Below are 22,335 nucleotides of genomic sequence, written 5' to 3' on the forward strand. Positions count from 1 at the left end.
ACAAGCAATTTCATGCAGAATAAATGCTTTCCCCCAAAACGAGATTACATAATAACCCAAAATAAAACTATACATGCATAAATGTAAACATATGGTACTTGAAAACAATGTCGTGATTCTCATATTTACAATCAGCTCTGGCCAAATTTACTACTATATCCCGGTCAGCATTGTAAAGCAAAAGAAAATCTGAATAGAGTTCAGAGGACAAAGACTGCCAAAAGAACTGGAAAAAAAAAGCAGTGGTAAAGAGATTTAATAAGCTTTTAAGTACTGAAGATGGTGAACAGCTGTTCTTCATCCTCTCAGAAAACGGAACAAGAGGAAATGGCCCCAACTATACCAAGAAGGATTCAGATTACCAATAGATGGAAGGAAGAATTTTCTGACTGTGACTATTCTTCAACATTATAATGGGCTACCAGAGGGAGTTGAAGATATCTCTTGACGTCTTTAAAATTTGGGTTGAATTCATCTGGATATAATGTGATCGTAGCTTGAAGGCAGAAAGATGAAGTAGGGGAGATTTCAAGGTCTCTCGTATTCTAATGATTCCCTGAGTGTCAAACCAATTCAATTTGCTGAAAACTGTCTCCAATTATGGGTTTAATAACTATAACTTGGAATAAAGCTGGAGAGTTTCTAATCTGATGTAGGAGTACAAACAAAAGACCTATTCAGCAGCATGGAACATGAGAGTTGTTATTTGAAATTCAGTCGGGAAAAACCAGTAAAATAAACATTAGGTTATTAACCTAAGGATTCAATTAAAAATTTCCTAATGTTTTCTCCTTTATCTAAACTATACAAAATTAAATCAATCCAGTAATATCACTTCATGTAGCTAAGACCTAAAATTATTAAACAGTAACTAATATAGATGTTGAAACCTACACATTAAATCTTACCCTTTGTACTCATATCTAATTTCTTATGCCTCACCAAAACCTCACTTATTCCCCACTATCATCCCATATGGAAATAGCTCTGATTATAGTAGTGTCACATAATTAAATACCAAAATATAAGCAAAATATAATATAAAAAGTGAAGGACAATTCATAATTCCAGACACATACTACTGGCATTTAATTTTCCCTTCTAAATATTCTCTACATAAGCATATATTCTGCCATAATAAGACAATATAAATATTATTGGTAATTCACATTTCTCCTCTTAATATATCATATACATTTTCCATGTTGATAAGGACATGTACACATGATTATTTTTTGCTCATATAATACTCTATTGTGTATTAAATATATAATATCAATATATTTAATATAGTTTAGATCCATCTGTTACACCTTCCAGGGTAATTCACACCCCCAATTTTGGGCCATCCCCTCCCCAACCGCACATACTCAGCCTAGGACAGTGGTGGGGAACAAACGACTGGATCATGGATGGATACCGTCAAAAATAACCACAGGCTGCTTAGCCAACTGAACATTGTGGCATCCATGCTAATGACTTCCTATTTCCCGTGTCCCCAGTTACTTGACTCAGTATGCTCCTGTCCTGTCTCTCTGAAGACCCTGGACTTAATCTGCACTATTACTGCACTATTACTGCCTTATGGAAGCTGGAATGGTAAATCCTTGTTCATTTTCCAGGTATTGAAGGGACCTAAAGAAAATACTGCTTGGCTATGACCAACATACATTTACAGCTCCTTAAATGGCTACCTTCTCCTCTGAAAGGAGAGAAAACAAAACTTGGGAAATAGTTAGATAAAACTATCTGACACCTGTTATGCAATCAAGAATAGAATTCTCTGTGGAGTGGACTCTCCTCTCATTTCCAGTGGCCACCCCAATGTGTTCATGCTCAGTCCTGAAAAAGACGTTTGCTCCAGTATTTGCTCAAAAGAATAATCAAAGTGTAGTAAAGCAAGTGATAGGATACATGACTGTGCTTTTGATCCATTAGGAAATCTTTTGCCACAATAAGACAAAAGCACTTTCTGAATATTTCAGAAATAGCAAATCTTCTGTAGTCACATATTATATGTACTCCCCAGACATGCTGTTTTACAGCACAGGGTGCATTTGTCTCTGCTGCCTCATATCTTCTTTCCCGGCTGCTTTCCATTCTATGGCAGTGGTTTTGAATACTGATGAGACAATACCTCTTTCAACCTCTGGCAGATATTTTAAAGCAATTTGTTCAAGTACCAACTACCCAGTATGCATTTTTCTTGCGGGCAATTTGTGAATCAAATTTTCTATCATTTTGAGGGTATTTTGAGTTTTAAATATAATGGCTTATCACAACCACAGAACATCTTTAATCTGATTTATTTGCTATGTAAAACAGAAAAGCACACCCAAAGTACAGATATAGGGCCCCCAAAATTGCTTTCTAGCCCAGACTTTTGATATTCTTTCATACTAATGTGAATAAAACATAAGTTAAAGAAAAAAATTAACTTATTTTTCTTTATGTTTTCCTAAATTTACAGTTTATTTGATTTCATCATTTTATATAATTGGAGATAAAAATTAATAAAGAGATAAAAGAGAATATGATAAACACTTTCTTTTGGGGGGGGGAAGGGGGTGTGCATGATCCGGGAACAGAACCTGGGTCTCCCACATGGAAGGCAGGTATTCTAACCACTGAACCACCTGGATAAATACTTTCTTAATAAAAGGATTGACAGTCAAATATAATCAGATATTGGGAATGTCAGGTATTAATTAATGTCCTGCATTAATTAATAAATATAATTTAATGTACACAGAAAGATAATCTCTTTTAGTCAATCTCATTTTCACATATATACACTAATAGTAGTAAAATCTTTCACTGTTTTTCACGTACTCTCCCATAAACTTACTTATGTCTGTACAGAACAATCACAACAAATGACCTAAACAGACCCTAAATTGGACAAATATTCTTCTGCTTTAGAGCTATTGGTTTGAATGAAAATTAAATCTACTAGATGCACTAGATTCAATAATTACTGCTATTATTATTTTATGCCACATAATTATTTCATAAGTTTTAATATATGTAGAAACAAATACATATCATATTGTATATATAAGTCTCTGTAGAGATAAAAATGTTCATAATATCCATTTTATTAACTTCAAAAATCTTTTACATAAAGGGTAATAAAGGCTACACACTGGGCCAGCCCAGATTATAATATAATTGAGGAAAATCACAATAGAAAAGATGAATTTTTTTTCATTATTTAAAACATAAGAGGCAAAGCCAAGAGAATAAAAGACTTCCAAAAGTTTTAACCAGTAGTAACAATTAACTCAGATTTTTAAAATGCTGGTGGCAGGAATTTTCAAACAATCAGGAAAAATACATCTGTATTAGGAACCAAAGCATGCATCATTTGAGATAGCTGTCATTCATATAAAGACCCCAAAGAAGAAATCAGTTGCATTTATATCTCCTTGCTTCTTTTTTATTCATTATTAATCCTATAATCTGAGCCGCATTAAAACATAAATATCTATCAGCTAAATTTTTATTAATATTAATGGACTCTGATTCTCAGTGCCCAACTAGTCTTTATTTTGATAAATTTGCTGGTACCACAAATACTAATGACCTAACTTTTAAAGTGTTTCTACAATGTGCAATAGTGACCAATACTTTGGTCTAATAAAAGGAAGTAAAGGTATAAGTAATGACAGTTTATTTAGATATATTCTAGTCTACATTATATTATAAATTTACAAATCAGAAATTTAAAGCTATAAGGATATAAAAAGAGCTCAGTGTTTTTATAACACAAGCATGTTGTCCACACACCGTCCTTGAATATCATTCCAATCTCTCAGAAGCCTTTCATTTTCTTTCTGCAGGTGTTCATTTTTGGCTTGGTTTACTGCGATGGTGTCCAGGCAGTCACAAATAAGTTCTCTAATGACATCAGCTGGGCTTGCAACTTTTTCTAAGTTGAAGGAACCAAGTCTGAACTAAGATAAAAGGGAAATATGATTAGTTTGGGGGGAGAATCAAGATTGAACAGTGTTAAAATATACAGAATTTCTGAGAGATAGGAAAAAAAGTTTAAGATCCAAATATGTTGCATTTGCCAGATAAAAATACAATGAAAAATAACTGTTGCTTCCTACATTCTTGTTAATCATATAAATCAACAAATAACCTAAGAATAATTTTTAAAAGTGGGTAACTTACTCTCTCACTTAGCAGAAAAGAAATCAAGATAGATATCATATAAATGGCCTACCATCTGTTTGCTACAACCTAATTTTAAGTCACTCTGTTCAGTGTAAGAGATTATATATGTGGATTTTTAACTCTAGTCTCCATTAATACAAATGGTAAAATGGAATAACTGGGCAACAAGCTACTTATTTTGGTAAAAGCTAAGAGAAAGATAGGGTTCTTGATAAGGCTGGGACACCACACAGTAATTAATTCCTTCATCTAAAATCAATTATTTTATAGGTATATTATTTTTAATATTTTTATTAATAAAACAACATACAAATACACATTCTTATCATACAGACATTCCATTCATGGTATACAGTCAATGGCTCACAATATCATCACACAGTTGTTTACTCATCACCATGATCATTCTTTTGAACATTTGCATCACTTCAGAAAAAGAAAGAAAAAAGAAAAAACTCATACATACCACACCCCTCACACCTCCTTCTCATTCACACTAGTATTTCCATCTACCCAACTTATTTTAACCTTTGTTCCCCCTATTATTTGTTTATTTTTTACTCATCTGTCCATACCCATAAAAGGAGCATCAGACACAAGATAAAAGCAATAATTTGTTAGAAATCACAACTAACAATTTCATGTGTCAAGCCTGAGTACTTTAGCATAAAGGTTTAAGATGTAAAAATACCATAATTCTTCTACTAAGAGATATTTCTGACTAAAATAGTATAATACAGTCTTAATTATACTTATGGAATTCTGGGAGAACATAGGTACTTCACTGGCAGGGAAACCAAAACACAGAAATAAGTGATGATAATAATTATTATTATCCTAGATACTTATATATTATATAAATTATATAATTATAATAATAAACTCATAGAAATAATAATTGTTATTATATAGCTACGATGTCTTGAGGATGAAGTACAACTAAAACATGGCACAAACATGAACCCATCTAATCTTCACCAAAAAGGAACTTATTACTGTACTCATTTTACAGATTAGCAAATTGAGGTTCAGAGGAGTTATCTGACATATTGAAGGGGCAAAGTCAAGATTCTACCATGCTATGCAATTAGGTTGTTTCCTGATATGACAAGGTATGCTAACTAGACCACTAGCATGAAGTAAGGGGAAGAACTAGGTTCAGAAGCCAAACATAATTCTGAACAAAGATTCCAATGTCACTAAGTGACAAAACTGAGAGTAAAATCAAGGGATATTGTTTTATTTTGTACTTTTTGCCTCCTTTGTGAGTAATTTTTATTATACCATTTATATAACAGTAGTATTTCTAAAATGTCTTGCTTATTTCAAACATTAAATTCTAAGTATTTCTATAAATAACTATGTTGTGTACAGATTGAGAAATATTTAACAGATGATAATTCTGACACACATCTTTATTAATCAATTAACTAAAAGTCACTAAAGCAGCAATCCAATGTTTGCAATTTGGATGACATTTGCTAATTTACTTTAAATCCTTAGAGAGAAAACATAGGTAGATGATTTCTTACAGAAACCCTGATAAAAGACTTAAATACTGCCCATTCTTAGGTGTTGTGAAACATTTATTCACACTGTCTTAAACTTAAAAAAAAGCAATGGATATTTAAATTTTTCAATAACATAGACACATTTTAGAGGACTGAATATTTCTGTTCTAGCTTCCCAAAACTGTATATGTATTTATGTGTATGCACTATTGGCTTATCTCACCTCTTCCTGTTTCTAAGCAAAAGAAGACTAGAAGCCAGATGAAAAAAATATTTCCTTTATTTCAACAACTAACCTAAATTAAGCAATTTGAGCAAGGTTAAAAAAAAGACTGAAAAATTTTAAGAAACATTTATTCAGTTGAAATTATTTTAGATAATTTGTCAGATATGACTTACTCATTTCTCTTTAATACGAAATCATATGGCCAAAAGGACTTACACTTGTATTTCTTATATAATAAAACATGGTTCCATTTAAACAAAAGGTTTTATCTATATATAGTATAATTGAAAATAAATTTTATCATTTACCTTTTAAAGTTCCTTTGAATGTACAAAAACAAAAAAAGTTAAAAACAAGGATTACCTTTAGAATATTACTTTTTTGAGTTGAAGCAAAATAGGAGAAAAATTAGGTTTATTTTTACACATCAGATTATGTTATTAGCAAACCATAAACCCACAAAGTGATCTTGTATATTTTTCATTATCACAACTGTCACGCGACTTTGACTAAGACGGAAATTTTAGAAAAGAACGAGTTTTTCATCCCTTGAAAGTTTCAACACTGCCAAAAGTATAAAGAAGTCACACCACAACCTGATCCTGAATAAAATAATTGCTAAAATACAAATACAGAAATAATACCATGCCAACCTTCTACACGTCTATCTTAGATGACAAAGGAAGTAGGAAGTAATTCAAAATGACTAACAACAAGCGACTTTTTTAGAAATACCCTTTCTAAAAAATTGCACTTATTCAAAATTCCCAAAGAGCATTCGGAACTATTTTTTCGGTAATTGAGTACAGAATAAACCTAAAATTACATTTCTTCTCAAGAGTAGGTAACTATTTTTCCATTTCTATTTGCTAATTATATTTACTAATCTCTGGTTCTTTAACAGAGGTAAATATCTGATTTTCTAAACAATAAAAATAAAGTAGGTGTTTCTATAAAGTCAAACCAAGAGGTTTTCTTGAAATATTCACATTAAAATTACTATTTTTTTGTTATGGAATGTATGAGAAAGTGACTTCACAGGACCATCCTTTTCCAGCTTAGGTATGACTGACAGCCAGGGCGGGGACTGGCTGTGATTCCAGCCGCCCACACTATCACAGTCACAAGGGCCACATGCCACACACTGGACTTTGACACGGGTCTCATTCATATCAGGCCTAAGAGATAGAGAAGCATAAAATATTTCTGTGCTCCAACTCTACATCGAAGTCATCTTTATACCGGCCCTCAACTGAAAAGTGGCAACCTGGTATTATGTTTAAACCCAGCAAACGCTCACAAAGCTATATTGTATTGTTGTGTCAATTTAAAAAATATTTGACTTTAGTTCCTTGTTTGACATGTAAGGTTATTGGCACAGCTGTTCTTTATTTATTAGTTCTGGCACTTCAAAATAATCTACAGCATAAAATCACTACTTCAAACGATACACCAGAGTCAGAAGCCACAAATGAAAGACATTTTGAGAGCATGTCTGTTCGGTTGCAAATGTGGACAAAAATAAGTTCCTTTTTGTAATCAGTTCTCAAGATCTTACGGGAAATTCAGAGAACACAGAACTGAGTTAAACACCTCATTCAGTCTATAACCATCTAAGATTTTACAGCCATTTTTTATGTAAAAAAGTTTACAACAAAACTTTTTAAATTTGCAACTGACAACCATAGTGGGTTGTATCCATTGACTCTAAATGGTCATCATTCTAGCTGGTAAAGAAAAGACAAATAATGAGCATTTTTTTTATCAGATCCTCTTCGAAAATTCTCAATTTCTGTGGCCAAGTTTGCTTATTCTGGACAAGTATCTCACTGTCATTCCTCCAAGATGAAATGCCACATCCCCCTACCCATCGCCTCAAAGCCTAGGTCAAGTTCTCTTTAACTAATTTGGCCTACATTGACATTTTTAGTCAGAATACTTCGAAGTTTATCTCACACAATGTATCATTTAGTCTCATCCTGCTTATATTTTTTCTGTTTGTTTCAGAAAAAAAGTCTTTCCTTTAGTTTCAAGCTCCTTGAGATCAGGAGCCATATCTTATATATATTCCACAGACTCCATAGTATCTTGTACAGCTCTGAACACAAATTAGGTGATCAATAAAGACTGGATGATTTATTTTTTGGAACAGTCCACATTAATAACGGATTAAAGTTATAATATGGTGGGCAAAGAAAAGAATTGAGACGATTCATTTTTAAGCAGTTAAGAAATACTTAAAGCAGTTTAAACTAATATTAAGGAATATTTTAAGCAATTTTAAGGTTAAAAGACAGTTTTATTTTATTGATTAGTACAATTTAAACAAAAAGGGAATGGTTAAAAAAAAATTGACTAACAGCATTTGATACTGTGATAATATACAAATTTGATAAATCCTAAACATGTTTTAAGAAAGACTGCATAAGGTTACATACTCAGTTTTCAGGTTCCTCAGAGTGACTATGCAGATGAAAGAGACTATATTATCTAAGTAAAGAATATAAAATAAACACTGAAAACTACTAACTAATTCCTGGGGAACTGTTTATTGCCATTCTAAAGTATGATTTGATATCCTGCTTAGAACATATCAATGAATGGTTTTGCTAATAGAGTGCAGAATAAACCTAAAATTTCATTTCTTCTCAAGAGTAGGTAACTATTTGTTCCATTTTTATTTTCTAATTATATTTACTAATCTGACCAATTCTTGAACTAGTCTGCATAACCTTGCAGAAATAATCTCCATTAATCTTCTAGGCACCAAGACGAAAGGCTACAGGAAACGGAGGAAGGAAGGCTTTCTTGATGTTAATATTAGGCAAATACTGGTCAGAGATACTCATTTTACACTAGTATTTTTAAAGTTATCCACATCAGAGAAAAGTTTAACTGTATCTAGATATGTGTATACTAAAAAAGTTAAAGCCTATCCATTGTAGTTTATAAGGTAGAATATACTGTCTATTAACAAACACATAGTCGCATATACATCATTGTGAAATAGTTGTAAAATTCTAGTTATAAAGGAAATCAGCCATGTTACATAATGAGGAAGTGACTACACTATATTACATGGGCCTAGTTATGTTCATCACAACTATTTTGAGTTTAGTGATTTGCTGAAATGCTTTAGATTTAAATAAACACTACAAATGAAACTTCCTAAAGCAGATTTAAGTTGACAACTACATTTATTTCCTAAGGTAGCTAGAGCTGAGAAAAAAATAACAACAGGGACTCCTAAAGAGATGAGAGCTGTATTTGTGAAACTACTAATTTCACATTTCCAAATACAGTATTTTTTTGTACAGATTTCTTAGCATTCATTAAAAAAACACTTAGACATCTCAAGATGATTGCATTATCGGGGTTCTGTGTATCTTAGGTCTTGCGGGTTCTTACAATCAAAATATAACAATCTAAAACCAAAAAGCATGCTAAATTACAATTACATATATATAAAGAAAAAATGTATATAAATAAATAAATAAATAATGTAATGCTATATGTTTTAAGGTGTTCAGAACTACCAAGGAATTAGTATTTTGATCTTCATAACTGTAAAATCATTGATAGGAGTTCAGAGGCTTCTTGGTAGCAAAAAACCCAAAAGTCTAAAATAAAACAGTTGATTGTGATTTTTTAAAAAAAGTCTCTCTCTCTATATACGTGTGTGTGCGCTAGTTCGAAACTGTTATATACCCCAGAAAAGCTAATTTTTTAATCTTGATCCAATCTTGTAGAGTCGGAAACTTTGATTAGATTGTTTACATGGAAACTGACCCACCCAACTGTGGGTGCAGTCTTTTGATTAGATTATTTCCATGCAGATGTGATACACCCAACTGTGGGAATGACCCTTTGATTAAATGCAGACGTGACTCCACCCATTCAGGGTGGGTCTTGATTAGTTTACTAGAGTCCTATAAAAGGGGAAACATTTGGAGAAAGCTCAGGAACAACAAAGACACAGATGTTTGAAGATGCTAGAGTGTCAAAAGAGATGCTTAGAGTGCTGGCAAAGAGAGTAGACACCTAGATATGGATGTTTGGAAATGCAGAGCCCAGAAGACATCATCATGCACCTTCCTAGGAGATGCTAAGCAAGCCAGAAGCCGAAAGGGTCCACAGGAACTGAGAGCCATTTGAAACCAGAAGCCAGGAGAGGATGCAGATATCAGCCACATGCCTTCCCATATGTCAGACATGGGTCTTTCTTGAATCAAGGTATCTTTTCATGGATACCTTAGTTTGGACATTTTTATGGCCTAAGAACTGTAACCTTGCAACTTAATAAATTACCTTTAAAGAAGCCAACCCATAGTGCCTGCCCATGTAAAAAGAAAACCAATCCATTTCAGGTATATTGCATTCTGGAAGCTTTAGTGAACTAAAACAATAAGGTTAGGGAATTTTAGAAATTACTTTTACTTTGAAGGGCTATAAATGACCATTCCACTATAGCCTTAAAATTAAGATGATGAATCTTGGTTCATGGGAAGTAGTTAAATCTAGGGGATCCATCTAATACTGATTAGGAGTTGTAATTAACAATGAAAAAATTATACTGCAAATGGTTTCAGAATCAATTGGAAGGCATTTCTGAAAGTAACCGGACTGGGAGGTGGTTGCCTATTATTTGTCCGATACTTTATTTCTGGTATTAGGTGCTCATAGAGAAATATTTTTTTGGATAATCTGACACTCTTTTAGAGTTCATCGTATTTATCTAATTATTATCTTCCATTAAGATTGCTTTCTACTCAAATGTTAAATGACAGTGTTTCCCATAATTTAACAGGTGGGTCCTTTGACTCACTTTTACTTTATCAACTTTTAAAGGATTATCCACAATCAACAGTTTCATTGCTCCAGACCTTAACCATAACCCTTTCTGGAGTGGTGCCACTAGGATATTCTATATTGATCTCGCACTTAAATGTCTAAACAATTCATTGTCCATCCTGCACACCCACTCCTAAACTACCTTTTTATTAGTCATTCAACATTAATTCAGTTATACTTGGGTGGTTTCGTGGTGGACACAGATGTCTATCATAACATAATAGTTATTATTATTTTTTCTTCTATACTAGACTAAAAGCTGCAAAGGCTTAGGGCTATGTTTTATTCATTTTTGCATTTCCAGTTCTAACATGAACAGAATGTATTCATTCATTCATTCATTAGCAATTTTGTGAATGTACTATATGTTAGGCACTGAAGACACTGTTGTGAACAAGATAAATGATGTCTCTACTCTCCTGGAGCATCAGCTTCCTCTTGGAGTGGAGGGACATGATGATGCATAATGATCAACTAATAACAATTTAAGATAGTTATAAAATGGGTTATGTGATAGTGATTAGAAGGCAAGGTAGCTTCTATATAACAGTAGAGAGCAAGTCTTTGTTGAATAAGTGATATTGGAACCAATAACTAATGAATGAAAAGGGGATAGGAAGATCCGAATAGGCAAAAGGGTAACCATGTGTAAAGGCCTGGTGTGACATGTTCTAGAAAACAGGAAGGCCAGTGTTTTGGTTTGTTAAAGCTGCCAGAATGCAATATAACAGAAATGGACTGGCTTTTTTTTTTTTTTTTTTACATGGCAGGCACCAGGAATTGAACCCATGTTCACTGGCATGCAACCATTCTTGCCTGCTGAGCCACCATGGCCCGCCCTGGACTGGCTTTTACAAAGGGGATCTGTTAAGTTACAAGTTACAATTCTAAGGTCATGACAATGTCCAAATTAAGGCACCAACCAGAGGATACCTTCTGGAAGGAAAGGCAGCTGTTACCCGAAGTTCTTCTGTGACACGGAAGGTCTATGGTCCTTCTCTTCTAGCTTCTGGTTTCAAACGGTTCTCTCCCTTCCTATGGGTCCTTCTTTCTTCTCTCTGGGATATTTTCTTTCTGAGATTCTCCAAAACTCTCTCGGCTCTCTTAAAGGACTCCAGCAAGTGGGTTAAGACCCACCTTGTGTGGATGGGGGTCACACCTCTATGGAAACAACATAATCAAAAGGCCCTACCTATAAATGTGTGTGCCTCCAAGGACATATTAGAAGAACATGGCTTTTCTGGGTTACATAACAGTTTCAAACCAGCACAGCCAGTATAGGCAGAGAACAAAAACTAAGGAGTAGAATGAAGAAAAAAAAAGGACAATTCTCACTTGTTCAGAATTTTGGAGGAAGGGTATAGGCTGGAGAAGGATCCCACAAATGCTGAATTGAAGAAAGAGAAAAATATCAGGTAGGAAAATTCCATCCTGGACCAGTTGGTACTTTCCCCTCCCCCTCACTCAGGCTCATGCTGCTGGGTCCCCAGAGACAGCAGCCAGGATCCCTCCCACCTACCATCAGGAACATGAACTATAAAATCTCTCCCAGAAAAGAATTTTATATCCAGACACAGAGAATCAAGCCCACAGTGTCACACAGCAGGATTTAAGCCACTGGAGAGGGCATAATATAAAAGGGCAAAAAAGAGGATTTTCCAAAATGGAGATTTAGGGAGGGAACAGCAGAATTTTTTCCCCCAAAGCAGCAAGTAGCCAGGCAAAAGCTCTCTAGATAAACTGTGTGGGGACCCAGAGGACAGGGAAGGACATTTCAAGGTCCAGGTCAATGAGGAATGAAGAGCTGAGAAAATGTGGACAGAGACTGTATTTCCAGCTGTGAGTCCTTGTGCCCATTTACCACTCTTTTTTTTTTTTTATTAACGGAAAGAAAGAAAAAAAAAAAGAAATTAACACAACATTTAGAAATCATACCATTCTACATATGCACTCAGTAATTCTTAACATCATCACACAGATGCATGATCATCGTTTCTTAGTACATTTGCCTCGGTTTAGAGGAACTAGCAACACAACAGAAAAAGATATAAAATGTTAATATAGAGAAAAGAAATAAAAGTAGTAATAATAGTAAAAAAAAAAAACCCTAAAGCTCAGATGCAGCTTCATTCAGTGTTTTAACCTGATTACTTTACAATTAGGTATTATTGTGCTGTCCATTTTTGAGTTTTTGTATCTAGTCCTTTTGCACAGTCTGTATCCCTTCAGCTTCAGTTACCCATTGTCTTACCCTGTTTCTAACTCCTGCTGGACTCTGTTACCAATGACATATTTCAAGTTTATTCTCGAATGTCCGTTCACATCAGTGGGACCATACAGTATTTGTCCTTTAGTTTTTGGCTGGACTCACTCAGCATAATATTCTCTAGGTCCATCCATGTTCATCAAGAAAGTAGAAAGACAGCCTACACAATGGGAGATAATATTTGGAAATGACATATCAGATAAAGGTCTAGTATCCAGAATTTATAAAGAGATTGTTCAACTCAACAACAAAAAGACAGCCAACCCAATTACAAAATGGGAAAAAGACTTGAACAGACACCTACCAGAAGCGGAAATACAGATGGCCAAGAGGCATATGAAGAGATGCTCAATGTCCCTGGCTATTAGAGAAATGCAAATCAAAACCACAATGAGATATCATCTCACACCCACCAGAATGGCCATTATCAACAAAACAGAAAATGACAAGTGCTGGAGAGGATGTGGAGAAAGAGGCACACTTATCCACTGTTGGTGGGAATGTCAAATGGTGCAACCACTGTGGAAGGCAGTTTGGCGGTTCCTCAAAAAGCTGAATATAGAATTGCCATACGACCCAGCAATACCATTGCTAGGTATCTACTCAAAGGACTTAAGGGCAAAGACACAAACGGACATTTGCACACCAATGTTTATAGCAGCGTTATTTACAATTGCAAAGAGATGGAAACAGCCAAAATGTCCATCAACAGAAGAATGGCTAAACAAACTGTGGTATATACATATGATGGAATATTATGCAGCTTTAAGACAAGATAAACTTATGAAGCATGTAATAACATCTACCACTCTTGAGGGAAACAGCAGTGGGTGGCCAGATCCTTGCCTGGGGCATGGCTGCAGACTGAGGCATCTGTAGGGATCCAGCACCATAAGTGGGGGATCCAACAAGCTCCAGGAGGTAAACAGCTTTGGGGAATGATTAGGTCACCGAAAAGCACCATCTGCTGGGCAGGCTAGAAAGTGCAGGTGAAAACTGCAGTGCTTTTCAAAGCCTCTCCAGACCCTATCCCAGGCCCATCAGACGTGGTTCACACCCCCTTCATGGGTACCCAACCCTGCTTCAGCTGAGAAATACCGAAGAACCAACTGGTAATGCAATGCCCTAATAAAAACCCAGGCACAAACTAAATCCTAGGCAAGGGAGAGAAACCGACCTTCAGAATAGACCCATCAAGTTAACCAGAGGGCAGATATCAGCAAAAAATCACAAAGGCATACCAAAACTCAAGAAGAAATGGCTCAATCAAAAGAACAAATCAAAAAGTTGGAGGAGACACAGAATCTGGAACAACTAATCAAAGATGTGCAAACAAATCTCCTGAATCAAGTCAAAGAAATGAAGGAAAATATATATAAAGAGATAGAGCATATTAAGAAGACACTAAAAGAGCATAAAGAAGAATTTGAAAGAATACATAGAAAAATAACAGACATTATGGAAAAAAAAGGCACTGCAGATGAAATTTAAAAATATACTGGAGACACCCAACAGCATATTTGAAGAGGCAGAATAAAGAAACAGTGAGCTAGAAGACAGATAACTAAATCTGAATAGATACAAGACAAATGGAGGAAAAAATGGAAAAAAACTTGAGCAGGGTCTCAGGGAATTGACTGACAACACAAAGCGCACAAACATATGCATCATGGTTGTCCCAGAAGGAGAAGAGAAGGCAAAAAGGCCAGGAATAATATTTGAGGAAATAATGCCCGAAGTTTTCCAACCCTTATGACATAAATATGCAAATCCAAGAGGCCCAACGTACTCCAAATAGAATAGATCTGAGTACACCCACTCCAGCACACATACTAATCAGACTGTCAAATGCTGAAGTGCAGGAGAAAATTCTCAAAGCAACAAGAGAAAAACAATTCACTACATACAAGGGAAGCAAAATAAGACTATGTGCTGACTTCTCATCAGACACCATAGAGGTGAGAAGGCAGGGGTACAATATATTTAAGATATTGAAAGGGAAAACTGTCAACCAGTAATTCTCTATCCAGCAAAGCTGTCCTTCAAAAATGAAGGAAAGTTTAAAATATTCACAGATAAACAGAAGCTGAGAGAGTTCTTTAATAATAGGCTGGACCTACTAGAACTACTAAAGGGAGTGCTGCCAGCTGAAAAGAAAACAAAAAAGGAGAGTGAGGTCTCGAGGAGGGTACAGAGTAGAAGAATATTAGTAAGGGTAACTCAAAGCAATAAAAAGAGAGAGAAAAAAATAGATCTGACAAAAACAAAGATAAGATAGTTGAATCAAGGACTGCTTTTAATTGAGAGAACGATCAAATGAGAGGAAGGAAATGTAACAGAGAAATCAAGATTTAACAAATGACTATGACTACTGACTCATTATATAGATATTTCTTTTTAGAGTCTAGTGTTTTACAATAGCCAGGAAAAAACACCAGTAGCCCTGATCTTTAATAATGATTGTATACCTACATTGCAATTTAAAAAAAAAAAAAATCCAGTTGCCCATATTTGTATGAATCCACTTTAGGATGTTTCATTTTGAGTCTCTGATGCCTATGCTGTCTTAGTTAGCCTATGTCTACTGTAAGTCTTACAACTGGGTAAACTGCAATACTAGCGGTCAATAACAGGGAGGGATAAGGGGCAAGGATGTTTAGGTTTTCTTATTTCTTTTAATTTCGTTTTCTGGAGTAATGCAAATGTTCTAAAAATGATCATGGTGACAAATACGCAACTACATGATAATCTTGTGGATCGCTGATTATATATTCTGGATAGGCAGTATTGTGTGTGAAAACATCTCAATAAAAATACATAAAAAGAAAAAAAGAACCTCCTTTATAGTAATAACTTTGAATGTTAATAGATTAAACTCCCCAATCAAAAGACACAGATTGGCAAAATAGGTTGTATTCTGTTTACAAGAGACGATATACCTTAGAACCAAAGCTACAAACAGGATGAAAATGAGTGGACAGAAAAAGTTATTCTATACAAGTAACAATTAAAAAAAAAAAAAGGTAGGGTGGCTAAAACAATATTGGTCAAAGTAGACTTAGATGCAAAAATGTTATAAGAGATAAAGAAGGAGACTCTATATTAATAAAAGGGGCAATTCACTAAGAAGAAATAACAATCATAAATATCTATGCTCCTAATCAAGGAGCCCTAAGTATGAGGTAAACACTACCAAAAGTAAAGGGAGCAATAAAGGACTTTACCATAATAGTGGGAAATTTCAACACGCCACTCTCTTCAATTGACAGAACATCTAAACAAAGGATTAATTAAGAAACAAAGAACAAAAATAATAAGATAAATGAACCAGACCTAACAGACATATAGAACATTTTACCCCAAAAGAGGAGGATATACATTCTTCTCAAGTGCTCATGGAACATTCTCCAGGATAGATCATATGCTGGGGCACAAAACAGGTCTTAATGAATTTTAAAAGACCGAAATTATAGAAAAAACACATATTTTTACCATAATGGAAAAAAAGGTGGAAATCAATACTAAATGGAGAAATGGGAAAATACACAAATATATGGAGGTTAAACAACACACTCAATCTGTGAGTTAAAGAATAAATTGCAAGAGAAATCAGTAAATATCTTGAAATGAATGAAAATGAGAACATAGCATATCAAAACTTAAGAGATGCAGCAAAGGCAGTGCTAAGAGGGTAATTTATAGCCCTAAATACCTATATTAAAAAGAAAGAAAAAATAAAACCAATTACCTAACTGAACCACTGGAGAAACTGAAGAACAGCAAACTAAGCCCAAAGCAAGGAGAAGGAAAGAAATAACAAAGATTAGAGCAGAAATTAATGAGATAGATTAAAAAAAAAATTAGAGAGACTCAGCAAAACCAAAAGTCAGCTCTTTGAGAAAATCAATAAAATCAACAAATCTTTAGCTAGACTGACAAAGACAAAAAGAGAGGAGCTGCAAATAAAATCAGAGACGAGAGACAGGGGCATTACCATGGACCCCAAAGAAATAAAAAAGATAAGAGGTTACTATGAACAACTGTATACCAGCAAACTAGACAACTCAGATGAAGTGAACAACTTCCTCAAAACACACAAACAACCTACACCAACTCAAGAAGAAACAGAAGACCTTAACAAACCATTCACAATTAAAGAGATTGAATCAGTCATCAAAAACCTACTGTCACAGTCAGGTTCATGTGTTAACTTGGCCAGGTAGTGGTTCCTGTTTGTCTGGTTGGGCAAATGCTGGCCTGTCTGTGGCTATGAGGACATTTCATAGAATTAAATCATGATCACATTGGCTACATCCACAGTGGATTCTATTTGTAATCAGCCAAGAGGAGTGTCTTCTGCAATGAATGATGCTTAATCTAATCACTGGAAGCCTTTTAAGGAGGATTCAGAAGAGACAGGCTCTCTTCCTGCTTCGGTCAGTGACCTTCTCCAGTGGAGCTCGTCCAGACCTTCCATCAGAGTCCTCAGCTTCACAGCCTACCCTATAGATTTTGGACTCTACATTCCCACAGTTACATGGGACACTTTTATAAATATTATATTTATAGGTATTTCCTGTTGATTTAGTTTCTCTAGAGAATCTTAACTAATACACCTACCAAGAAAGAAAAGCCCAACACTGGATGGTTTCACAGGTGAATTTTGCCAAGTATTCCAAGAAGAATTAAAACCATTCCTGCTCAAATACTTCCACAAAATTGAAGAAAAGGGAACACTACTTAACTTATTCCATGATGCCAACATTACCCTAATACCAAAACCACCACATAAAGATAGTACAAGAAAAGAAAATTTCAGACTAATCTCTCTAATGAATATACATGCAAAAATCCTCAATAAAATATTTGTAAATAGAATGCAACAGCATATTAAAAGGATTATACAAAATGTCCAAGTGGATTTTATTTCAGGGATACTAGGGTGGTCCAACACTAGAAAATGAATTAATGTAATACACCACATTAATAAATAAAGAAGGAAAGACCACATGATTACCTCGATTGATGCAACAAGGCATTTGACAAAATTCAGTATCATTTCATGAGGAAAAAGCAGGAATTGAAGTAAACTTCCTCAATATGATAAAACAAGACAAGGATGCCCACTGTCACCACACTCAACATTGTGTTATAAGTTCTAGCTAGAGCAATTAGGCAAGAAAAAGAAATAAAAGGCATCCAAATTGGAAAGGAAGAAGTTAAGTTGTCACTATATGCAGATGACATGAGTCTACATTTAGAAAATCCTGAAAAAAATGACTACAAAGCTACTTGACCTAATAAACAAGTTCAGTAAAGTAGCAGGATACAAGATCAACAGGTGAAAATCCATCACTTCTCTATACATTAGTAATGAGCTATCTGCAGAGGTAATCAAGAAAAATATTCCATTAACAATAGCAAATAAAAGAATCAAATATCTAGGAATAAACTTAACCAAGGATATAGAGGACATGTGCACAGAAAATTTCAAAACATTGCTAAAAGAAATCAAACAAGACCTGAATAAAGGGAAAGACATCCCATGTTCATGGATTGGAAGGCTAAGAGTTAAGATGTCAATTCTACCCAAATAGACCTACAGATTCAATGCAGTCTCACTTTGAAGGTATCATGCTTCCTGACTTTAAAGGATATTATAAAGCCACAGTGGTTGAAACAGCATGCTACTGGCATAAAGACAGACATATTGATCAATGGAATAAAATTGAGAGTTTGGAATTAGATCCTCAGATTTATGATCAACTGATTTTTGATAAGGCTCCCAAGCCCCCTCAAATGGGACAAAACAGTCTCTTTAATATATGATATTGGGAGAACTGGAGATCCATAACCAAAAGAATGAAAGAGGACCCCTAACTAACACCCTATATAAAATTAACTCCAAACGGATCAAAGACCAAATATAAGAATCAATACCATAAAATTCTTTAAAGAAAATGGTGGGAAACCTTTCCAACATCTAGTGATTGGTGGTAGTTTCTTGGACTTAAAACTAAAGCAAAAGCAATGAAAGAAAAAAAAAATAGAAAAATGAGAACTCCTCAAAATCGAATCCTCCAGTACTTCAAAGAACTTTTCTACAAGAGTGAAAAGGCAACCGACTTAATAGGAGAAAATATTTGGAAACCACATTTCTACTAAGGGTTTGATATCTAGAATATATAAAGAAATCCTACAACTCAATAAAAAGACAAACAACCCAATTAAAAAATAGGCAAAAGACATGTATAGACATTTTTTCAAAGAGGACATCCAGATGGCTAAAAAAAAGCACATGAAAAGATGCTCAGCTTCACTATTAGGAAAATGCAAATCAAAACCACAGTGAGATATCATTTCATACCTATTAGAATGGCCATTATTAAACAAACAGGAAACAACAAGTGTTGGAGAGGATGTGAAGAAATTAGAACACTTATTCACTGATGATGGAAATATAAAATGGTACAGCTGCTGTGGAGGACAGTTTGGTGGTTCCTCAGGAAGCTAAGAATAGAGTTGCCCTATGACCTGGCAATCCCACTATTCGGGATATACCCAGAAGATCTGAAACCAGGGATGCGAACAGACATCTGCATACTTGATGTTCATAGTGGCGTTATTCACAATTACCAAAAGATGGAAACAATTCAAGTGTCTATCAACAGATGAATGGATAAGCAAAATGTGGTATATACATATGATGGCATATAGTAATATGCCATCATATTATCTCAGCAGTGAGAAGGAATGAAGTCCTGAAGTACACAACATGGATGAACCTTGAGGACATTGTTAAATGAAATGTCAGACATAAAAAAGACAGATATTGTACGATCTTAATGATATGAACTAATTATAATATGTAACCTCACAGATATAAAATACAGACCATGGGTTATCAGGATATAGAATGAGGCTAAAGAATGGAGAATGATGGCTTACTATGTGCAGAATATTTAACTAGGTTGAACTTAGACATTTAGAAATAAACAGAGGTGACAGAAGCACATTATTGTGGTAATTAACAGTGCTGAATGGCATGTGAATGTGATGAAAAGGTGAAGTTTAGAGTCATGTATGGAAGGAAAGGTGGAGGTTTCCACCAGAAGGAAAGCTGGAGTTTAAAACATGGGAATGTGTTATGGTGAATCTTGCAGTGGACAACGCCCAGATTAACTGTATAAATATTAAAAGTTATTTCAAGAACTAGAACAAATGCATGAACTATAAAAAGGAGTTAATAATGAGGGTTTTCTCACAGATCATATTAGACATTGGGGATACAGTGGTGAACAAGACAGAAAAGTTTCTAGCCCTCATGGGGTTTATATTATGGATTAGGGGAGGGTGGTGTGCAAGCAAAAGATAAGTAAACAAAGAAATAAATAAAATTTTGTGGAAATAACAATAGAGGGATTTATAGGAAGAAAATGTACCTACTACAAACTAGGAACTATAATTACTAATATGCTAATACTCTTTCATCAACAGTAATAAATATACTATACACTAATGCTATAAGTAAAAAATAGAAGTGAATAAGGGGTATGGGATGACTTGGGTTTTCTTTTTTCTTTTTATTTCTTTCCCATAATAATGAAAATGTTCTAAAATTGATCAAGAGGTATGCATAATTATGTGACGACATTGTGAGCCAGTGATCATATATTTTGGATGGTGTGTAAGGTGTGTGAATATATCTCAATACAACTGCAAAAAAAATAAAATAGAATAATTTTTTTTTTTAAATTAAGGGGTAAATGAAGGAGGCATGATCGGAGAGACAGACAGGAGGCTAGATCGCGTAGCACTTTGTAGGCCACAGTGAAAAAGTCCACATTTATTCCAGTTTTAATGAAAAACAATTGGATGGTTATAAGCGGGAGGATGATCCTTAGAGATTACTCAGAGTTTCTGCTAAAATGGCCTCACCCCCTAGTACTCAGGCCCTTGTGTAATCTATTCCCCTCCAGTGCTGGCAAGCCTGTGACTTTCTGCTGACCAATGATATACGGCAAGGGTGTCAGGATACAACTTCCATGATTCAGTTACAGAACTCTGCAAAGCCCATCTTGCTAACAATCTCTTTTGTTGCTGGCTTTCACAAAGCCAGCAGCCACGCTGGGGAGCCCACATGGCAGGGAACTGAGGGTAGCCTCTGCCCAACAGCCCTGGCTGACTCCTTGACTACAGCTTTCAAATGAGGCCTAAAAAAGCCATGCCCAGCCTCCTGCTCCACAGAAACAAGAGATAATAAATGTGTAGTTTTAAGACATTAAGTTTGTGGTAATTTTTTACTCAAGAATATACAATGAATACAAACATCCTTTAATATTATTAATAATAAAAACAAGCAAACAAAATTCTTTTTTTTCCATTTACCCAACATATTTGAGCCTTTGTCTCCCTCATTTCTTTTCTATACCCCTTAACACTCCCTTTCATTGATCACTAGCATTTCAATCTACTAAATTTATTTTAACATTTGTTCCCCCTATTATTTATTTTTAATTCACGTGTTTTACTCATCTGCCCATACTGTAGATAAAAGGAGCATCAGACACAAGGTTTTCACAATCACACAGTCACATTGCGAAAGCTATATCATTATACAATTAACTTCAGGAAATATGGCTACTGGAACACAGCTCTACATTTTCAGGCACTTCCCTCCAGCCTCTCCAATATACCCTAAGTAAAAAGGTTATATCTATATAACGCATAAAAATAACCTTCAGGATAAACTTTTGACTCTTTTTGAAATCTCTCAGCCACTGACACTTTATTTTGTCACATTTCTCTCTTCCTCTTTTTGGTCTAGAAGGTTTTCTCAGTCCCTTGATGCTGAGTCCCAGCTCATTCTAGGATTTCTGTCCCACATTGCCAGGAAGGTTTACACCCCTGGGAGTCATGTCCCACACAGGAGGGGAAGGCAGTGAATTTGCTTGTCGTGTTGGCTGAGAGAGAGAGGCCACATCTGAGCAACAAAAGAGGTTCTCTGGGGGTGACTGTTAGGCCTAGTTTTAAGTAGGCTTAGCCTGTCTTTTGTGGGGATAAGTTTCATATGAACAAACCCCAAGATTGAGGGCTCAGCCTACTGCTTGGATTGACTCCACATCCCTTTCTAATTTTAGCTGTTTTTTTGCCTGTCATAGAAAAGCTCCCCCCAAAAAGTATCTATTATTTGCACTGTGCAATCAGTAGTCACTAAGTCACATGTGGCTATTTAAATTTAAAATAAATTAAAAACTGAGTTCCTCAGTCAGATAAGCCACATTTCGGTATTGAATAAC

At 34.9% G+C, this 22,335-nt stretch overlaps 1 protein-coding gene across 12 annotated transcripts in view; it reads right to left on the reverse strand.

Annotated features, from left to right (window-relative positions):
• Window positions 1–22,335, reverse strand: part of LOC143665614 (DNA repair protein XRCC4-like) — a 283,083-nt gene that overhangs the window by 145,147 nt on the left and 115,601 nt on the right. For all 12 annotated transcript variants that reach the window (XM_077139218.1, XM_077139215.1, XM_077139212.1 and 9 more), the window contains one exon: window positions 3,790–3,956. In XM_077139218.1, the coding sequence (XP_076995333.1) occupies window positions 3,790–3,956 (167 nt within the window). The remainder of the gene's footprint in view (window positions 1–3,789; window positions 3,957–22,335) is intronic.

Source organism: Tamandua tetradactyla, chromosome 21 (genome assembly GCF_023851605.1).
Source record: "Tamandua tetradactyla isolate mTamTet1 chromosome 21, mTamTet1.pri, whole genome shotgun sequence".
NCBI lineage: Eukaryota > Metazoa > Chordata > Mammalia > Pilosa > Myrmecophagidae > Tamandua > Tamandua tetradactyla.